Source organism: Microtus oregoni, unplaced genomic scaffold (assembly GCF_018167655.1).
Source record: "Microtus oregoni isolate MIOR12 unplaced genomic scaffold, Mior012 000025F_ref0000491, whole genome shotgun sequence".
In the NCBI taxonomy this organism is placed as follows: Eukaryota; Metazoa; Chordata; class Mammalia; order Rodentia; family Cricetidae; genus Microtus; species Microtus oregoni.
This window is the reverse complement of record NW_024543084.1, coordinates 21,002,636-21,025,113: the sequence shown is the minus strand read 5'-3', so window position 1 is coordinate 21,025,113 and position 22,478 is coordinate 21,002,636. Positions and strand designations below refer to the sequence as shown.

Below are 22,478 nucleotides of genomic sequence, written 5' to 3'. Positions count from 1 at the left end.
CATAACCACAGACACAGAGGAAATTCAGAGACTCTTTAGATCTTACTACAAAAGCCTGTATGCCACAAAACTGGAAAATATAAAAGAAATGGACACTTTTTTAGATAAATACCATTTACCAAAATTAAACCAGGACCAGGTGAACAATCTAAACAGACCAGTCAGTCGCGAAGAATTAGAAGCTGTTATCAAAAACCTCCCTACCAAAAAAAAAAACCCAGGACCAGTTGGTTTCATTGCGAAATTCTACCAGAACTTCCAAGAAGACCTAATACCTATACTCCTTAATGTATTCCACAACATAGAAACAGAAGGGTCATTACCAAATTCCTTTTATGAAGCTACAGTTACTCTGATACCAAAACCACACAAAGACTCAACCAGGAAAGAGAATTACAGGCCAATCTCACTCATGAATATCGACACAAAAATCCTCAACAAAATCCTGGCAAACTGAATCCAAGAACACATCAGAAAAATTATCTATTATGATCAAGTAGGCTTCATTCCTGAGAGGCAGGTCTGGTTCAACATTCGAAAATCTATCAATGTAATCCAGCATATAAATAAACTGAAAGAAAAAAAACATATGATCATTTCATTAGATGCTGAAAAAGCATTTGACAAAATTCAACATCCATTTATGTTAAAAGTCTTGGAGAGATTAGGGATACAAGGATCATACCTAAATATAATAAAAGCTATATACTGCAAGCCTACAGCTAACATCAAATTAAACGGAGAGAAACTCAAAGCCATCCCGCTAACTCAGGAACACGACAAGGCTGTCCACTCTCGCCACACCTCTTCAATATAGTGCTTGAATTTCTAGCAATAGCAATAAGACAACATAATGGGATCAAGGGGATTCGAATTGGAAAGGAAGAAGTTAAACTTTCGTTATTTGCAGATGATATGATAGTGTACATAAGCGACCCCCAAAACTCCACCAAAGAACTTATACAGCTGATAAACAGCTTTAGTAATGTGGCAGGATATAAGATCAATTCCAAAAAATCAGTCTCCCTCTTATACACAAAGGATATGGAAGCAGAGAGGGAAATCAGAGAAGCTTCACCTTTCACGATAGCCACAAATGGCATAAAATATCTTGGGGTAACTCTAACCAATGAAGTGAAAGATCCATTTGACAAGAACTTTAAGGCATTGAAGAAAGAAATTGAAGAGGATACCAAAAAATGGATGGACCTCCCTTGCTCTTGGATTGGGAGGATCAACATAGTAAAAATGGCAATTCTACCTAAGGCAATTTATAGATTCAATGCAATCCCCATCAAGATCCCATCAAAATTCTTCACAGATCTGTAGAGGACAATAATCAACTTTATATGGAAAAACAAAAAACCCAGGATAGCCAAAACAATCCTATACAATAAAGGATCTTCTGGAGGCATTACCATTCCTGACTTCAAACTCTATTACAGAGCTACAGTAATGAAAACAGTGTGGTACTGGCATAAAAACAGAGAAGTAGACCAATGGAATCATATAGAAGACCCGGATTTTATCCCACAAACCTATGAACACCTCATTTTCGATAAAGGAGCTAAAAGTATGCAATGGAAGAAAGAAAGCATCTTCAACAAATGGTGCTGGCACAACTGGATGTCAACCTGTAGAAGAATGAAAATAGACCCATATCTATCACCATGCACAAAACTCAAGTCCAAATGGATTAAAGACCTCAATATCAGTCTGAACACACTGAACCTGATAGAAGAGAAAGTGGGAAATACCCTACAACAGATGGGCACAGGAGATCGCTTCCTATGTATTACCCCAGAAGCACAGACATTAAGGGCAACATTGAATAAATGGGACCTACTAAAACTGAGAAGCTTCTGTAAAGCAAAGGACACTGTCACTAAGACACAAAGGCAACCTACTGACTAGGAGAAGATCTTCACCAACCCTGCAACAGACAAAGGTCTGATCTCCAAAATATTTAGAGAACTCAAGAAACTAGACTTTAAAATGCTAATTAACCCAATTAAAAAATGGGGCACTGAACTGAACAGAGAATTCTCAACAAAGGAAGTTCAAATGGCCAAAAGACACTTAAGGTCATGCTCAACCTCCTTAGCGATCAGGGAGATGCAAATCAAAACAACTCTGAGATATCATCTTACACCTGTCAGAATGGCTAAAGTCAAAAACACCAATGATAGCCTTTGCTGGAGAGGCTGTGGAGGAAGGGGTACCCTCATCCATTGCTGGTGGGAATGCAATCTTGTGCAACCACTGTGGAAGTCAGTGTTTCGGTTTCTCAGGAAATTCGGGATCAACCTACCCCTGGACCCAGCAATACCACTCTTGGGAATATACCCAAGAGATGCTCTATCATATGACAAAAGCATTTGTTCAACTATGTTCATAGCAGTATTATTTGTAATAGCCAGAACCTGGAAACAACCTAGATGCCCTTCAATGGAAGAATGGATGAAGAAAGTATGGAATATATACACACTAAAGTACTACGGTGCGGTAAAAAACAATGACTTCTCGAATTTTGCATGCAAATGGATGGAAATAGAAAACACTATCCTGAGTGAGGTAACCCAGACCCAAAAAGATGAACATGGGATGTACTCACTCATAATTGGTTTCTAGCCATAAATAAGGGTCACGGAGTCTTCAATAGGTGAACCTAAAGAAGCTAAGTAAGAAGGTGAACCCAAGGAAAAACATATAGTTATCCTCTTGGCTAAGGGAAGTAGACAAAATTGCCGGGGAAAAAATTGGGATCTTGGGGGTGGGGTGGGATGTGGGTAAGGGGAGATGGGGAGAGAAAAGGTAGAAGGGAAGGTGTATGTGGGGGGACTTGGTGAAACCGGAGGATTGGGATAAAGGAAGGTTGGATAGGGGAGCATGGAACCACAATTCTTTGTTAAGGGAGCCACTTTAGGGTGGGCAATAGACTTGACCCTAGAGGGGCTCCCATGAGCCCAAGCTGAGGTCCCCAGTTAGTTCCCTGGGCAGCTGAGGATAGGGAACCTGAAATGACCCTATCCTAGAGCAATACTGACGAATATCTTGCATATCATCATAGAACCTTCATCTGGTGATGGATGGAGATAGAGACAGAGACCCACACTGGAGCTCTGGACTGAGCTCCCAAGGTCCCAATGAGGAACAGAAGGAGGGAGAATATCAGCAAAGAAGTCGGGACCACGAGGGGTGCACCCACCAACTGAGACAGTGGAGCTAATCTACTGGGAGCTCAACAAGGCTAGCGGGACTGTGACTGTAAAAGCATGGGATAAAAGTGGACTCTCTGAACATGGAGAACAATGAGGGCTGATGAGAAGCCAAGGACAATGGCACGGGATTTTGATCCTATGCAATGTGCTGGCTTTGTGTGAGCCTAACCAGTTTGGATGTTCACCTTCCTAGATATGGACAGAGGGGGCAGTACCTAGGACTTACCACAGGGCAGGGAACCCTGACTGCTCTTTAGACTGGAGAGGATCGGGGAAAGGAGTGGGGGGAGGGGGAGTAGGATGGGAGGAGGAAGAGGGAAATGGGAGGCTGGGAGGAGGTGGAAACTTGTTTTTTTTTCTCCTTTTCTCAATAAAAAACAAACAAACAAACAAACAAAAAAACAAAGTTGTATTTATCCCAGTTGTACAAAGCTACTTAAAAGTAGAAGAACAATTTTTGTACATTATCACATCAACAAGCTAAAGAAGAAAAGGCCACACTATATGTATAAAATATTATTAGACAAAATTAAGCAATCATTTGCATGTTATCAATAAAATCTCATTAAATTGGAAATATCAGGAAACCTTCTTAATTAGATAAAGAATATCTCTGAAAATCTTAAGTCAGTATCATTCTTAGTTGTCAGAAACTAGCAACTTTCTGCTAATACTAGAAGCAGGCATGAAAGATTTCTTTCACCATTATTTTTCAAAGCCATTCTGGAATCTTAGCTAGTAAGTTATGATAGAAAAGGAAATAGAACATGCACAGATTGGGAAGAAAGAAATAAGACTGTCTTTGTTTTCAGATAACATAATCAGTAAAGATAATTTAAGAAATTACTAAAGAAACCACATTGAACCAGTAAGAAATTATACCAAGATTTATAAATGGTATTATACAGAGTTCATTTATTCTGTTTGCAGTTTTTGACACTGTTTTGAACTTCATGTAGCTCATGCTAATTCTTCTTCCTTGGGTTACTAAGTGTTCAGACTGTTGGCAGTTACCATTGCCCAGGTCATTAATTTCTTTGTTTTATGTAGGATTGAACAAATGTTATTCAAAATTAAAAACACATTAGAATTTATATCATCGCCAACCCAAATGATAATTTGTACATGTAATAAAATATGCAAAAGCTCACTATAAAAGATTCATAATTTACAAATAAAAAAGACAATCATGGTTAAGCTTTGTGGCTTTTTATAATCCTAATTTCCATCAGACTAGTTTTGATACAATTATTGTTCTCAAAATTTCCAGCACATTTGATTTTTTTCTAACTTTAAAAAATATTTCATGTAAAACTCCAGAGAATGAATCATTTATAATCAAATACAAAATTGGCACATTATAGGCACTTAAATGTTGTTTTCTTTGAAAACATCCATTATAGTAACAAAATGTAAAGAAATGAACAGTGAGGACATCATACATGTATTACTTTGATTTTTTTTCTCTTTTGGTAACCACTCAATAGTGTCCTTAGGTTGTTCTTCTATAACTTTCCTTGTCATGGTCATCACAGTGTGGCAAAGTAGAAGTCATAGGCCCTGTAATTAAATCAACCTGTTTTTGGCAACTTATTTACATCCTAGGTTATAGTTTCAGCCCTTTGTTTCAAAAGAGCTGATGAGTTGAGCTATGAGTAATAGTGTAGACAGCCAAAAAATGTTTGTTTCTTTTGTCTCATTGCATACTTGCCTCAATGGCTGCAGGATGCGCAGCATAAGACTTAGTTCATTGTGGTTGAGGTGCTGGTTTTAAAGTTGATCATCAGGGATGATGTTCTATTGTCAGCAATGGTTGTCATACTGGGATCAAGAAAGATCAAGGCCTAAGCACTCATTTCACATCATATCTTAGAGGAGGTATATACCCTGGTTGTTCCATTTGCAACTCAGAATCAGTGAAGCGATGGACGGTAGGGTTTTGATACAGCACTAGATTTAAGCATTAAAGTCATAGTAAGAAGACTGCTTTTCCACCACCAAAAAGCTTGCCCATTGCCTCCTTCATGTCTCTGTTCCTCAAGCTGTAGATGAATGGGTTCAGCATGGGAATCACAATCATGTAGAGAATGGCAGCCCTGCGTTCCCTCTCTGCAGAGTGAGTTGATGGGGGAAGTAAATACACACCCATCAGTGATCCATAGAAGAGCAGAACAACTGTAAGATGAGAGCCACAAGTAGAAAAGGCTTTCCATCGCCCTCCAGAAGAAGGGATGCCCAACACAGCCAAAGAAATACGGGCATAAGAGAAGACGATCAACATGAGAGGAATAGCAAGAAACACCAAGCCCATGGTAATGATCATTAGCTCATTAATGTGGGTGTCAGAGCAGGCAAGTTTCAGCAGAGCACTGGGGTCACAGTAGAAGTGGGGGATGACTGTGTGGGCACAGAAAGCCACACGTGTCAGCAGCAGTGTGTGTATCAGGGCAGGACAGTTGGTTAGCACCCAGCACACACACAGCATTAATGCACACTGCTGGGGACTCATAGCTGTGCTGTAATGGAGTGGCTGGCAGATAGCAACATAGCGGTCATATGCCATCACAGCCAGAAGGCAGTTGTCGAGGCCACCAAACATCAGGAGGAAATACAGCTGGGTAAGGCACCCAGAATAGGAGATTGCCTGACTGTGGGTATGAATGTTGGCAAGCATTTTGGGAACTGAGGCAGAAGTGAAACAAGCATCAGTTAAGGATAGATTGGCCAAGAAGAAGTACATAGGAGTGTGAAGGTGTGCATCAGAACTGATGACAAGGATGATGAGCAGGTTCCCCACCATAGTGACCAGATACATGCCAAGGAAGATGCCAAATAAAAGGGGCTGCTCCCCTGGCTGCTCAGAGAGTCCCAGAAGGAAGAAGTCTGAAGAACCAGATTGATTCACTTTGCTTGGTTTTCCCATCTTGTGTAGTTCTTGTGTGCAAAAAAGTCTGCATGTGCCAAATTTAATCATTAGATCATTTCATAGATACAGATTTGTATCACCAGAACTGTATCCTTGTCCATGAGCATCTCTGAGTATTACTGGATACAATACAAGACTTCTCATAGAATAAGTAATATAATAAGCACCCAAATGCAAATTTTGTTTTCTATGCTGCAGTAGGGTCTATAGAAAAGAAATCATTTTGATTAGAGAAGTCAACACAGTCTATTAGAAGAAGGTGGGAATTAACCATGGCCGTGTTGGAAACATTTGAAAAGTATTTTAAGTTGGTGCATTAGAGAGGAGGTATAAATTTTCATCTCTCTCCTGTTCTCCTAATGTATACATACATTCACACATAAATTTTTACATGCAAATAATTATGCTACAGACTTTTGTATGAACACTGAAAAATGACTTTGAACTTTCCTCTATATGAGAGCATTGGACACTTGGATTGTGGGCAGTGAAGTAACTATTAGGAGGATGTTCCCCCCAGAACTCCTCATTATATGGTTCTTCTCCCCCCCTTTTTTTTTGTATCTCCCAGTGGCAATCTGGGGATTAGTATTTAAGACCCTCTTTCTCTACTTCTACAATTTTACTATATATCTCTGTTACTTGGTTTTCACCAGATAGAATGAAAATAAATGTTTTGGGGTCTTTGTTTTCCTTTCTTCAAACAGTTTTGTCTGCTATTCTTGGATGTAGAGTAAGCTGGTGCTGCACAGCCTTTGTAAAGTCGTGATCTTAGAACATTCATAATCTTTCAGTTTTCTGTTTACCCCATCATTCATAAGAAGCTTCTAAACTTAAGAAGAGACTTGGGTTGCACACCCCTAAAATGTTCACCTATTTGTGTGACAAGGTGTGTGTGTGTGTGTGTGTGTGTATGTGCATTTGAGCATTTGTGAAGATAAAGCATATCCCTTCCAAGTCCTCACCTGTCGCAGTGTGTTTCAAGCATCTTCAGATTCCCAAGTTTTCTCCTCTCTCTGGAATATTCTCAGTAAAGATCTGACAAAGACTTTTTTGACTTGGTTAGTAAAACTCGCATCCACCAAGTCTAGCGCTCCTTGAGAACACTGAGTGTATAAGACTCCACTTCTGCTTCCTTAGACCAAGCAGGACAGTGATTCTTAGGGCTATAAAGGCTCCTGACACATCATTTTCCAACTGACTTATTAAAACCAACCCCAGTGTCTTTGTAGAGCGTGCTCTCCAGCCAGTTCTATCTGGGTCCTAGGGAACTGGGTCATTTCTTTCCTCAGGGGGTATGCTACCAGGTGCAGGTCTCCAGAGTGTGATTCTGAGTCTCTTGCTGGCATGCTCTTTAGCTTGACTAGCTAGTCCACTGGGACTCCCATCTATGCTTTGGACAACTCACTTTGCCCTCATTAAAATGAAATGGAAAAAGAAATTGAGCGTGTAAGTGAAGACATAGCCATTTTATTGGTTTATATATTTTCTTTTTAAAAATTATTTTCTCATATATTACATCCCAACCACTCTTTCCCTTCCCTTTTCTCCTCCAAGTTCTTCTCTCCATTTCCCTCCGTTTCACTTTTCCTCTTTTCCCTTCAGGAAAGGACAGCTCTCTCAGAGATATCAAGCAAGCCTGGGATATCAAGTTGCAATAAGACCACCCCTTGTATTAAGGCTGGATGAGGCAGCACAGTAAGAGGAAAGGGTCCCAAAAGCAGGCAAAAGAGTCAGGGACAGGCGTTGCTCTCACTGTTAGGAATCCCACAAGAAGAACAAGCTACATAAATGCAACACAAATGTCTATGTCACAGCTTTGTGGCTAATATGGCCATTTTTGACTTCCCTAAACAGAAAAATATTAATGTGAGGCACTCCCTCAAGCATCCAAAAGCTTTGAATGAGGCCCAGTACATAAATACAGTGGACATAGTGATGCAGCATAGGTACACTCCAGCCGCATAAGCGATGCAGCAAACATACCGCACTCCAGCCGTACCTGCCTACACAGTAGCCAAGAGGAAAGCTATGCCTATCTTCCATGTTCCTGTTAGAACAGTTCAGTACATGATCACAAGTAAGAAAGCAAGTTTTGGGTGTTGGAACTACAGTATTCCCCCTTGTAGATGGGTGTCCTGTCAGGATAACTGCCACAGCCACGGCTGTCTCACCTGTGTGACAAAATGTCTCTCAGGTCTCAAAATGAGGGGCTCGTGCTTCCTGGAGCTTGGCCCCAGGCGGTTCCCTGGCAGTCTGCTTGAGTTGAGGTGCCTGATTAGCCTCAGTGACCTCGTTCACTTTGTTTCTAGCGATGGTTTCTTGCATTGACTCTGCTATCCTTTCTTCTGTTCTATTTTTCTCTTGACAAAAACTTAATCTGTTCAAGGAACCAAAAAACATTTCCAATGGCTCCTTGAATACGGAGGAACTGATGCGTCAGTTCCCTCCCTTGATTCAGGCCATTAATGGTTTTTTTTTAAATTTATTTATTTATTTAAGATTTCTGTCTCTTCCCCGCCACCGCCTCCCATTTCCCCCCCTCCCCCAGTTAGCCCCCCCCCCCATCAGCCCGAAGAGCAATCAGGGTTCCCTGCCCTGTGGGAAGTCCAAGGAACCCCCACCTCCATCCAGGTCTAGTAAGTTGAGCATCCAAACTGCCTAGGCTCCCACAAAGCCAGTACGTGCAGTAGGATCAGAAACCCATTGCCATTGTTCTTGAGTTCTCAGTAGTCCTCATTGTCCGCTATATTCAGAGAGTCCGGTTTTATCCCAGGCTTTTTCAGCCCCAGGCCAGCTGGCCTTGGTGAGTTCCCAATAGAACATCCCCATTGTCTCAGTGTGTGGGTGCACCCCTCGTGGTCCTGAGTTCCTTGCTCGTGCTCTCTCTCCTTCTGCTCTTGATTTGGACCTTGAGATTTCAGTCCGATGCTCCAATGTGGGTCTCTGTCTCTGTCTCCTTTCATCGCCTGATGAAGGTTAATATTCAGGAGGATGCCTATATGTTTGTCTTTGGATTCACCTTCTTATTTAGCTTCTCTAGGATAGCGAATTATAAGCTCAATGTCCTTTATTTATGGCTAGAAACCAAATATGAGTGAGTACATCCCATGTTCCTCTTTTTGGGTCTGGCTTACCTCACTCAGGATAGTGTTTTCTATTTCCATCCATTTGTATGCAAAATTCAAGAAGTCCTTGTTTTTTACTGCTGAGTAATACTCTAATATGTATATATTCCATACTTTCTTCATCCATTCTTCCATTGAAGGGCATGCTAAAAGTATACAATGGAAAAAAGAGAGCATCTTCAACAAATTGTGCTGGCAAAACTGGATGTCAATCTGTAGAAGAATGAAAATAGATCCATATCTATCACCATGCACAAAACTCAAGTCCAAATGGATTAAAGACCTCAATATCAGTCCGAACACACTGAACCTGATAGAAGAGAAAGTGGGAAGTACTCTACAGCACATGGGCACAGGAGACCACTTCCTACGTATAACCCCAGCAGCACAGACACTAAGGGCATCATTGAATAAATGGGACCTCCTGAGACTGAGAAGCTTCTGTAAAGCAAAGGACACTGTCACTAAGACAAAAAGGCAACCCACTTACTGGGAGAAGATTTTCACCAACCCCGCAACAGGCCATTAATGTTATGATTAAGACTCTGGCTCGCTCTCTGGGGGAATTTACAGATACCCTAGAACAGAAAGAGCTCATGATAGGAAATTTGGTAGAAGATGGGCAAATTATGAAGGAAAATGTATGGAATGGCATGAATTACCATTTATGGAGAGGCTAGCCAGAATGAGAAACCCCTGGTACATTTTAGATAGGAAAGAAAGGCAAGATATTCAATATTGGAACAAACCCTGGGGGTGGAATCCTGAAGAATGGTGTTTGGGTTACCTTGGTTACCTTGAGGGTAAATATGATTTAGGGCCATGAGAAAGCACAGTTAGTTAATGATGTGAGACGAATTTCAGAGAAAAGCTCTGCCCACCTGGCCCTGACCACAAGACTTGCTGAGAATAATCAATTGTCTGTAATCATTTTTCTATGGAAACTTTTATGTCTGCCAACTTCCTTCTGTAATCTCTTAAAAGTGATGCTTGAATTTTAGTAAAGTTGCAGCAGATTCAAATCTCATTAGAGTTGTGTCTGTCTGTCATTCGCCAAATCCTGGGTTCTTCTAAGCCTTCACCCCTGTTCTCCCTGGGTCTTCGATTTCCAAGAGAGTCAGTCCACAGCAGATAACGATTTGAGTAGAAATCTTCCCGATGTCTGCTCACGTCTAGAGACCAACCCCTTAACCACTGCACATCATCCCAGCATTCCCATTGGGCAACTAAGATTATGATTGAATCAAGCCTTTTCTAGGAATTAGATTGATGAACTAGCATCTTCTCTTTTCTTCAAGTTCAGGTTTCAAACTAAAAATATACAAGGCTTTAACGTTCCTGAAGACCTGGTTCAGGTGGGATCTGAGTACCGTGTGTCCAAGGTCATCCGCAGGGTCATCTCAGGCCCTCTCTCCTTGTGATCTTTTTCTTCTAGATAGTGAACACAGCTGTGACTGTGGCGGTCTCCCATTTGGACACACCCTGACTTGCATTTGCAATCCTTTGCTAACCCATTTTATCCTTACCTAGAGCCTTCATCTCCTTTCACACTTGCCAGTGTCTAAGTTTAGATATGTTACTTCTGGTCACTTGCTGTTTGGTTTTAACAATTATAATTATGACCCTTAATTCCAATTCACAAAGTCTGTCTTAAAGATTGTGCTTTCCTTAGGGTTATGAGAGCATTGGTATTGCTTTCTGTTCTAAACCAGGTTGAAGTGAACAGTGGAATAGCTCAGGCTGGCAAAACTTTGTGTACCATCCTTGAGCCAACTCCAACCTGTTTTGATTGACATAAGCACAGAAGAAACTGTGATAGTAAGTAAAATTTTTTACCTTAAATGTCAGAGAGAGAGAGAGAGAGAGAGAGAGAGAGAGAGACCTCCCCAAATCTCTGGAAGCACCTCATTGTTTCAAAAATCTGTATTGTTTTCTGAGGGCACAAATATTGAAATAAGTATAAACTTTTTCAGAGAAAGAGTGAACCACATCTACCAGTACCAGATGCTTGGACTGAATAACAAAGGAGAAGGCAAATGCTTAACTTTAGGTGTATTCAAAGAATTCGGGAGGTGATTCCTACATTGACATTTCATCACATAATACTGAATCACCTCCATATAGTAGCAGGTTAAACAATCAATGTATTGTTTGTTCCTAAAATGATTTATAATTCATTTAAAAATATTTATTGGAAATGAATGGAGTTCCCTGATGAAGAAAGTTGTTCTATGTAATATATATATATAAGGTATATGATGCTAGCTTATATACCTGTAATCTTCACAGGGTTTCAATCCATTGGGTATTTTCTTATTATATCACTTGATTTATGTGTTGAATGCCAAATAACCTTTATATTACATGGATTGAAAATAGAAAGAAGCAGCTTTAACATCTTTCTGATCTCCCTGGAAGGCTGTATAATTCTGAAATGTTATACATTTCAGTTAGTATAGGATATAGTAGGATACAAATGTGTAAGGGTTAAGCAATGGCCTCTAGCTGAAGATAAATGGCAGGCTTTAGAACAATTGGTACAGGAGCAATTAGATGCTCGACATATTGAGGAGTCAACTAGCCTTTGGAATTCTCCTGTGTTTGTTGTAAAAAAGAAATCTGGCAAATGGAGAATAGTGACAGATCTAAGGGCTGTCAACAAGGTAATTCAACCTATGGGCCCTCTACAGTCTGGAACTCCTTTGCCTTCTCTGTTACCCAAAGGATGGCCTCATTATCCTGGCCATTGGCTCTGACCCACACCTCCACACTCTTATGTACTTCTTTTTGGCCAACCTGTCTTTTGCTTGACATGGGTTTAGTACAATCTACAGTGACCACGATGCTGTTTATGTTCAGACTCAATGCTATACCATCTCCTATACTGGTTGTCTAACACAAATGCACTTATTCATGATATACGGTGATCTGGACAGCTTCTTCCTGGCTGTGATGGCCTATGACTGCTATATGGCCATCTGTTGCCCTCTCTATTATTCCACAATCATGAATACCCGATTCTATGCCCTGATGCTTGCCCTGTGCTTGGTCCTCACCAACATAGTTGCTCTGACTTACACTCTCCTCATGGCTAGACTGTCTTTCTCTGTTGTTGGGGAAATAGCTCATTTTTTTCTGTGACATTACCTCTGTTCTGAAGCTATCATTCTCTGACACACATGTCAATGAGTTAGTGCTTTTTGGCTTTGTAGATACAGTAGTCTCCAAAGTCTCCCTTTCTAAGTATTCTTATCTCTCAAGTCAACATTTTAATTGCTGACCTTAGAGTTAAGACTTCTTGTGGGGGTTCAAATGCCATTTCTACCTGTAGTTCCCACCTCTGTGTGGTCTGTTTTTTTATGAGATGCTTTACCTGTTTCCCTCCTCTGTAGAGTCCAAAGAAAAGGATGTTGCATCTGCTGCAATTTATACAAAGGTGATTTCTATGTTAAACCTCTTAATATATAATACAATATTATATTGATATATAATAATATTAGTGACATGAAGGAAGCACTGAAGAGGCTTCTCTGTCATAGGAGAATGTTCTTCTTTTAATATATAGCAAGAGCAATGCTTAATGAAAGACAGGGCTGAAATCTGTGAAGTGGCTTTTAGTTTGGAAATAGTCACCTGCTAGCCAGGAAGGTTATTGTCCACTTTATTAAGCTTCACTGAACTTTAATCTTATTATACATAGTATTAAGACTATGAATAATGTAAAATTCATTCAAATTTTTTTTCTGTTTTTATTCATTTGTTTCTTTTGTTTATGTGAGATAGTCTTTCCTATACATCCTAGGAGGTTCTGTACACTATGTACCTCACAGTTTAATAGCTTGAAACTCACAACCTCCTGCCTCAGTCTTCTGAGTTTTAGATCACAAGTGTGCACGTCTCCAGCAAGATTTTCTCTTTTTTGCATATGAAGGAGAACATTTTTCTATTGATTTTTATTGAGTTCTACATTTTTCACTGCTCCTCTCCCTGCCTCTCCCCTCCCCCAAGGTCCCTATGCTCCCAATTTACTTAGGAGATCTTGTGTTTTTCTACTTCCCATGTAGATTAGATCTAAGTAAATCTCTCTTAGTGTCCTCATTGTTGTCTAAGTTCTCTGGGATTGTGGTTTGTAGGCAAGTTTTCTTTGCTTTATGTTTAAAAACCACTTATGAGTGAGTAAATGTGATAATTGTCTTTCTGGGTTTGAGTTACCTCACACAAAATGATGTCCATTTGCCTGCAAAATTCAAGATGTCATTTTTTCTGCTGTGTAGTACTCCATTGTGTAAATGTACCACATTTTACTTATCTATTCTTTGGTTGAGAGGCATTTAGCTTGTTTCCAGGTTCTAGCTTTTACAAACAAAGCTGCTATGAACATAGCTGAGCACATGTCCTTGTGGCACAATTGAGCATCCTTTGGATGTATACCCAAAAAGTGGTATTACTGGGTCTTGAGGAAGGTTGTTTCCTAATTTTCTGAGAAATCACAACACTGACATCCAAAGGGGTTGTACCAGTTTGCATTCTTACGAGCAATGCAGAAGTGTTCCCTTTACCCCACAACTTCTCCAGCATAAGTTGTCATCAGTGTTTTGGATCTTGGCCATTCTTACAGGTGTAAGATGGAATCTCAGAGTTGTTTTGATTTGCATTTCTCAGATGACTAATGATGTTGAACATTTCCTTCAGTGTCTTTCAGCCATTTTAGATTCCTCTGTTGAGAGTTCTCTGTCTGGGTCTGTACTCCAATTTTTTATTGGATTATGTGATCTTTTGGTGTCCAATTTCTTGAGTTCTTTGTATATTTTGGAGATCAGACCTCTGTCTGATGTGGGGTTAGTGAAGACCTTTTTCCATTCTGTATGCTGTCGTATTGTCTTGTTGACCATGTCATTTGCTTTACAGAAGCTTTTCAGTTTTAGGAGGTCCCATTTATTAATTGTTTCTATTTAATGAGTTAGAGGATTAAATAAAACATAACATAAAATGTATTTATTAGTAATACAGTCACAATTAGTAAATAGTAGGTTTTAGAAAAGATGGCTGCTGCTATTTTCCTTCCTCATGACTCTTTCAAATCAGAAGTAACACCTTTGTCTTAAATTCATTTATTCAGCAGGTATTCAGAGTATTACTATCTAGCTTTTACATAGCCAAGATCTAGCTTTTACATAGCCCTGAATAGGTAAAATCTTTGCTTTCCTGACATTTTATTCTACATCAGTTGTTTTAAACCTTCCTAATGCTCTGACCCTTTAATACAGTTGCTCAAATTGTGGTGACCCACAACCACAAAATTATTTTTTTTTGCTATTTTATAACTGTAATTTGTGACTGTTATGAACCATAATATAAAAATCTTATATGTCATCCCCAAAGGGGTTGCAACCCATGACTTGCAAACCATTGTTCTAGGCTATCGGTTCATAGATGAGTCAAAAATAAGAAGTACGTATTGTGTTTGTAGGAGTAAGTACAGGTTAGGAGCGAAGAAGTAAAGAATATTAGTTACATTTTAGGCGAGACAGACTAGAGGACAGATTGCTCAACAAAAGAAATTCATTGTTTAGGTTTCTATGATGATTGCTCCGCTTCCCATCATCTACCAAGGGCTCATGGAGATCAGTGTTGGAAATTCTCCACTGCTGGTCAAAACTACAACTTCCTGGGATCATCAGGTGAAAATCATGGAAGAAATTCCTGTATTTGTTTGTAAATTTGTCTTTGTATCTAAAATATATTCCAGAAGTGTAAAATAATTTGAGAAATAGAAAAAATTTAACAACATAAAATGCAGATATTTCTGTCTCCTAGGATCTTAGCAATACTAATTTTTAAAAATATGAATCATAAAATTTTGACTATTAAATTTGGTGTGGCCACTGTCCACTAATTGTATGTCTCTTTTTATTGCTGTCTCTTCTTTCAAACTGTTTTTTCTAAATAAAGAGGATTGAATCAGCAAATGTGAAATTGCTTTAGTTATTTTTTTCTGATCCATGGGGCATCCAAAATCTTTGCAGTTATACACAGCTTGGTTTTCCATATTTACTGCATGTTAGAAGAATCATCATTTTCCTGGGATTTAACATAACTCAGAATAGAAAAATTTAACTATATTTAGCAAATGTCTTTCTTTGAAGACTTAGGTGCATTTTCTTTCATCTTTAAGAGTTCACTGCACTCAAGGAATAAAAACACTTGCTACTTTAATAAGGGGATTTATTTATTTATTTACTTATTTAACTCTCTGGCCAGGGTTTTAAATGTTAGAGCAACTCTGAAGATTTAGGTGTCTTGTGGTAGTTCAAGGCACCCCAATGATTTTCCAGCACATACAGTTGATTTTGGTTTAATTTCCTATTGCTTCCTTTAACAAAGAAGATATGAGGATACCCTTTTTGAAATATTACCAAATCATAATGAAAATGCTCTGAAAGTATCATTAATTTGCTCAACACTGACCAACCTCCATTTACATACTGGCTTCCTAAATGAGAAATTAAAAAAACACCTCAAACATTAGTGTATATATCATTCTTAGAGAGCTTGTTTATACTGAGTCCAGTCCTGAGATCTACAGGCACAAATTCTGGATCAGTGTTTCTGGTATGGAGTACCAATACTCTGTGTTTCCCAAAGTGGCTCAGGGCCCTGAAGAATGTCTCAGTTCTATCTGGACTTATATTTTCTGCATGGGATAGGTATGGATCGATTTGCATTCTTTTACATGTTGACATCTAGTAATGTCAGCACCATCTTTTGAAGATACTTTCTTTATTCCATTGTATGCTCTTAGCTTCTCTGTCAAAAATCAGGTTTTCATAGGTGTGTGGATTACTATCGGGGTCTTTGATTTGATTACTTTGGTCCATCTGTCTGTTTTTATTCCAGTACCAAGCTGTTTTCATTACTGTAGCTCTGTAATAGAGCTTGATGTCAGGGATGGTAATGCTTCTGAAAGTTTCTTTATTGTAGAGGACTGTTTTGGCAATTCTGGGTTTTTGTTTTTCCATATGAAGTTGGGTATTGTTCTTTTAAGGTCTGTGAAAAATTTTCCTGGGACTTTGATAGGGATTGCATTAAATCTGTAGATTGCTTTTGTTGGACTGCCATTTTAAATATGATCTTACCTATCTAAGAGCATGGGGGATTTTTTCCATTTTCTGATATCTTCCACAATTTTGTGCTTCAAAGACTTAAAGTTCTTGTTGTACAGGTCTTTCACTTCCTTGGTTAGTGTTACCCCAAAATATTCTATGTTATTTGTGGCTATTGTAAATGGTTATGTTTCTCAGATTTCTTTCTCAGCACCTTTATAATTTGTATATAGGAGGGCTAATGATTTTTTTGAGTTTGATCTTGTATCCTGCAACATTACTGAAACTGCTTATCAGCTGTAGGAATTCTCACATCAAATATTTGGGATCACTTATGTACATTATCTGATCATCTGAACATAGTGAAAATTTGACTTCTTCCTTTCCAATTTGTACCCCTTTGGTCTTCTTTTGTTGTCTTATTGCTCTAGCTAGAAATTTGAGTACTATGTTGAATAGGTATGGAACGAGTGGACAGCCTTATTTTGTTCTTGATTTTAGTGGAATAATATTGAGTTTCTCTCCATTTAATCTGATGTTGGCTGTCAGTTTGTTTTATATTGCTTCTATTTTGTTTAGGTGTGTTCCTTCTATCCCTCATCTCTCCAAGACCTTTATCATAAAGGGGTGTTGGATTTTATTAAATGCTTTTTCAGTGTCTAATGAGGTGATCATATGTTTTTCTTTCAGATTATTTATAGGATGGGTGGCTTGAATGCATGGGCACAGGAGACCACTTATTGAATATAATACTGGTAGCACAGACATTGAGAGCAACAATTAATAAATGGGACTTCCTGAAATTGAGACCCTTCTGTGAGGCAAAGGACACAGTTACTGAAACAAAAAAATAGCCTACTGAATGGGAAAAGATCTTCACTCACCGCACATCAGACAGAGGTCTGATCTCCAAAATATATAAAGAACTCAAGAAACTATACATCAAATTACCAAATAACTCAGTCAAAAATGGGGCACACATCTAAACAGAGAATTCTCAAAACAGTAATTGCAAAAGTCCAAAAAAACACTTAAGGAATTGCTCAACATCCTCAGCCACCATAAAATTGCAAATTAAAATGACTCTAAGATACCATCTTACTCCTGTCAGAATGGCTAAGATCATAAACATCACTGGAGAGGATGTGGAGTAAGGGGAACACTTCTCCATTTCTGGTGGGAGTACAAACTTGTACAGCCACTTTGGAAATCTATGTAACAGTTTCTCAGAAAATTGGGAATCAATCTACCTTACAACACAGCAATACCACTCTTGGGCATATACCAAAGGAATCACACTCATACAGCAAGGACATGTGCTCAACTGTGTTCATATCAGCATTATTCATAATAATCAGAACCTGGAAATAACCTAGATTTCCCTCAACTGAAGAATAGATAAAGAAAATGCAGTAAATTTACACAATGGAATACTACTCAGCAGTAAATTTACACAATGGAACACTACTCAGCAGTAAATTTACACAATGAAATACTACTCAGCAGTAAATTTACACAATGGAGTACTACTCAGCAGTAAATTTACACAATGGAATACTACTCAGCAGTAAATTTACACAATGGAATACTACTCAGCAGTAAATTTACACAATGGAGTACTACTCAGCAGTAAATTTACACAATGGAATACTACTCAGCAGTAAATTTACACAATGGAATACTACTCAGCAGTAAATTTACACAGTGGAATACTACTCAGCAGTAAATTTACACAATGAAATACTACTCAGCAGTAAATTTACACAATGGAGTACTACTCAGCAGTAAATTTACACAATGGAATACTACTCAGCAGTAAATTTACACAATGGAATACTACTCAGCAGTAAATTTACACAATGAAATACTACTCAGCAGTAAATTTACACAATGGAATACTACTCAGCAGTAAAAGCAACAACATCTTGAAATTTGCCTGCAAATGGATGGAACTAGAAAAAAAACATGCTTAGGTAGGTAACTTAAATCTAGATAGACAAACATGGTATGCACTTACTTATAAGTCGATATCAGATGTAAAGCAAAAATTACCAGTCTATAGTCCATGATCTCAGAGAAGCTATGTAACAAGGAGAACCTTAAGAGAGACATACATGAATCCACCTGGGATAGGAAACAGATAAGACCTCCTGCAAATTTAGGGGGGAGAAGGTAGGGTATCATGGGAGAGGGAGAGGAGAAGGGGAGAAAGAAGGAGAACATGAGTGAATGGGATGCTAAAGAAGGGGGTAGGACAGTGAGGGAGAGAAAGGAAAGAAATATCTTGATTGAAGGAGTAGTTAAAGGGCTATCAAGAATCATAGCACTTGGAAAACAATCCCCAAATCCTCAAGGATGACCCCAGCTAAGAACCTAATCAACACTGGAGAGGATGCCTAAATTGGCCTTCCCTGTAATCAGACTGATGACCACCTTAATTGTCATCATAGAATCTTCAAACAGCAACTGTTGGAAACAGATACAGAGATCTACAGCAAAGCACTGGGCCAAGCTACCTGAGACTAGCCCAAGAGAGGGAGAAGAGATAATAGGAGCAAGGGAATCCAGACCTTGATGGTGATACCCCCAGAAACAGCCGATTGAGCTAGTGGAAGTTCACTGACTCTAGACTTTTATCAGGCAAACCTCCGTAGAACCAAATTAGGTCCATTGAATGTAGTGAAGAGTTGTGAGGCTTGGACAGTCTGTGAGGCCACTGACTGTAAAGGATTCTTAATACCTATATAGCTTAAAGATTATATAGCTTAAAGGTTTCATATTAAAAACATTAAACAATCCTTAAACAAATGTGCAGCAAATGAGGACAATGACCTGCAAATATAAACAATGTGTAGGTATCTTAATCAGAGGTAGAAATGTATAGTGCAATATGATAAATATATTCTAAGATTGCATCAATTTACAAATATTTAAGCAGAGTTATAAATATGCATGTGTGTAATATGAAAAAAGTAACTTTGCATGGGTTCACAAATATTGGAAAGAGAAATAGGAGCATATTTAATATAACAATTATTTGAGTTTGTGTCAATATACAAGAATCTATACTAATGTAAATTATCTATAAATAATATCTCACAAGTAATCTCACTATTACTATTATTAGTGTATATTACCCCATCCCATCTATTCCCCCCTTTTATCTTAAGAAACACCTTAACTGTGACCATTAACTATATATAATCAACACTTTTAAAATGAAAACAAACATTTATAAACAGTCATTTTGGGAATTTGGGAATAGTTTTCTCCAAAGTGTTCCCTGCAGTTTGTTGAGTAAAGTATTTTTAGGGGTTTACAGAGATATTTCAGGAGTCTTGTTCCATCAAACCACATTAATCTAGAAGGAATCCACAGGTTCTCATCTTCCGTGGAAACAAACACAGAACCTCTTTTCCAAATTAACATGTAAAAGATTTCACTAAAGTAGCTCCACACTAGCTCAGAATAGAGTATAATAAAGAGTTCTTTATTTTGGGGTAGACTCATAGATCAACAGTCCTCTGCATGAGCAGGAACCAGGAACCGAATTCAGCAGCTGAGAGAGGGTGCACATGTTTCTACATCTGTTTTTATAGTACCCAAAACCATGCCAAAGAGGTCCACAATCTCAAAGGCCATTGGCTGAAGAAGTTTTCACAGCAACTGACAATGGGACAAGGATTTATTCCTAGTGTTCAAACTGAAGTTTAGGAACACATTCTTTTGGAGGGATACCTTGCTCAGCCTAGATAGAGGCAGGGAGGGCTTTGGTCTTGCCTCAAAGTGGAGTGTCAGACTTTGTTGTCTCCCCATGGGAAGCATTACCCTTTCTGAGGAATGGATGGAGAGATGGGGTAGGGAGAAGGTGGAGGAAGTAGGATGAGGGGAGGGAGTGGGAATGGAGATAGCTTTGCAAAATGAGAAAAGATGTATTAAAAAAGGAGCCTCTCAGTTCTAACATCTTTTATTACATAAGCTTCTAGAACTAGATAAAGTGATAGATATAGAAAAGTCTGTCACAGATTCTTCTGACAGTACTATAATCTTACCGATAATGACCTGATATTTACAACTGCGTATAAGATCATGAGAGAAAAGATCTGGCATTGACCAATGGTGCTAAATATTTCGGTACTGACCAAAAAGAATATGAATTATGATAAAGGAAAAGATAATTGGAGAGTTGGTACTGACCGACAAAATATAAAATTATAGTAAAGAAAAAGATAATTGGAAGCCGGGCGGTGCTGGTGCACGCCTTTAATCCCAGCACTCAGGAGGCAGAGGCAGGCGGATCTCTATGAGTTCGAGGCCAGCCTGGTATACAAGAGCTAGTTCCAGGACCGGCACCAAAAGCTACAGAGAAACTCTGCCTAGAAACCCCCCACCCCCCCCCCCCAAAAAAAAAGAAAAGAAAAGAAAAAGATAATTGGAGAGTTGGTATTGACCAATGATGTGGAAAAATTATGTTTGTGGCTTGTTGCTATTGGCAATTATTGAAAAGAGCTTGTGACATGGTTAATGTTGAGAGTTGATGCATATGCTGAGAATGTTAGATCTAAGTGACACTCTGAACCAGCGGAAGAAACATTTTCAACTTGGGCGATTCTACCCTCCTTTAAAATAGGAGACTATAACCTTTGGGAGCATAATTATTCATAAAGCATCCTGACAAAAGGTATGGCTATTGAGACACAGGGCCTGAAAGTATATTTCTCTCCACTAATCTCTTTTCTTTACAGAGGTCAGCAGTCAATGATCGGTTTAAAGCTTCTCCTCCCCAGATGCCTAAGACAGGAACTCACATATGACAAATGCCTGTTTCCAAAGATGGGAAAATTTGGGTAAAGGAAGAAGACTTTGCCCAAGCCAGGTGCAATCTATCTGTCTTGTTGCAGAAGCACAGGGGTTATTAAAATTTAATAAGAAAGAATGGATTGTGGGCCCATATTTCATATAAGATAATTTACAGATATCTCCCCAAAAGAGTTGGTCATTTTCACGTAGGCACAGCAGTCATTACTCTGCCACTAAAATTCATCTTCATCTCTTATGGCTTTATTGAGATCACCATCTCAGAAATTTCATCTACCAAAGGAATCTGCAGGCTAGGACGCTGGGACCGAATCCGAACCGGGAGGACAAAGGGGTGGCCGGTAGCTCCTTTGTTCCCATAGCCTGCCCGCAGCGAGCGGGGTGGGCCCTTTGTTCGCGAGCTAACCAGGCAGCTCGGAGTTTCGATCTGGGCACTGAGTGAAACATCATGTGGTGAGTGAGTGCTGAGGCAGCTGGGAACATACCTCAGCCCGCCCACACTTCCAGGCCATCCTTCAGGGGCTATACTGCCCAAACCGCCTCTCTATTTCTATCCCATACAGCTTACATCCAGATCCCCACACCCCCTGTCTCCCTCCCTCTCTCCCTCCTTTGGGGCATAGCACCTCCCTGCCCAGCCTGCTAGGACGCTGGGACCGAATCCGAACCAGGAGGACAAAGGGGTGGCCAGTAGCTCCTTTGTTCCCATAGCCTGCCGGCAGCGAGCAGGGTGGGCCCTTTGTTCGCGAGCTAACCAGGCAGCTTGGAGTTTCGATCTGGGCACCTAGTGAAACATCATTGTGGTGAGTGAGTGCTGAGGCAGCTGGGAACATACCTCAGCCCGCCCACACTTCCAGGCCATCCTTCAGGGGCTATACTGCCCAAACCGCCTCTCTATTTCTATCCCATTCAGCTTACATCCAGATCCCCACACCCCCTGTCTCCCTCCCTCTCTCCCTCCTTTGGGGCATAGCACCTCCCTGCCCAGCCTGCTAGGACACTGGGACTGAATCCGAACCGGGAGGACAAAGGGGTGGCCAGTAGCTCCTTTGTTCCCATAGCCTGCCCGCAGCGAGCAGGGTGGGCCCTTTGTTTGCGAGCTAACCAGGCAGCTCGGAGTTTCGATCTGGGCACCGAGTGAAACATCATTGTGGAGAAACATCTCTGGGGAGTGACATCACTGGGAAGGTACATCAGTGGGCAAGAAGACCTGATCCTGTAAAAGAAGATCCAAAGGGGAGTATTGGGAGGAAGAGATGGGCAGACGCCAATGCAGGAATTC

General features: G+C 39.7%; 1 protein-coding gene and 1 pseudogene across 1 annotated transcript; one reads left to right on the top strand and one right to left on the bottom strand.

The window, feature by feature from the left end:
• Positions 1-5,190: 5,190 nt before the first annotated feature.
• LOC121462640 (olfactory receptor 1N2) lies at positions 5,191-6,144 on the bottom strand. The gene has a single exon (XM_041674370.1). It carries the CDS (start codon positions 6,142-6,144, stop codon positions 5,191-5,193), a length of 954 nt encoding a protein of 317 aa, XP_041530304.1.
• A 1,974-nt stretch (positions 6,145-8,118) lies between these two features.
• On the top strand, positions 8,119-12,759 carry LOC121462972 (annotated as a pseudogene).
• The last annotated feature ends 9,719 nt before the right edge of the window (positions 12,760-22,478 follow it).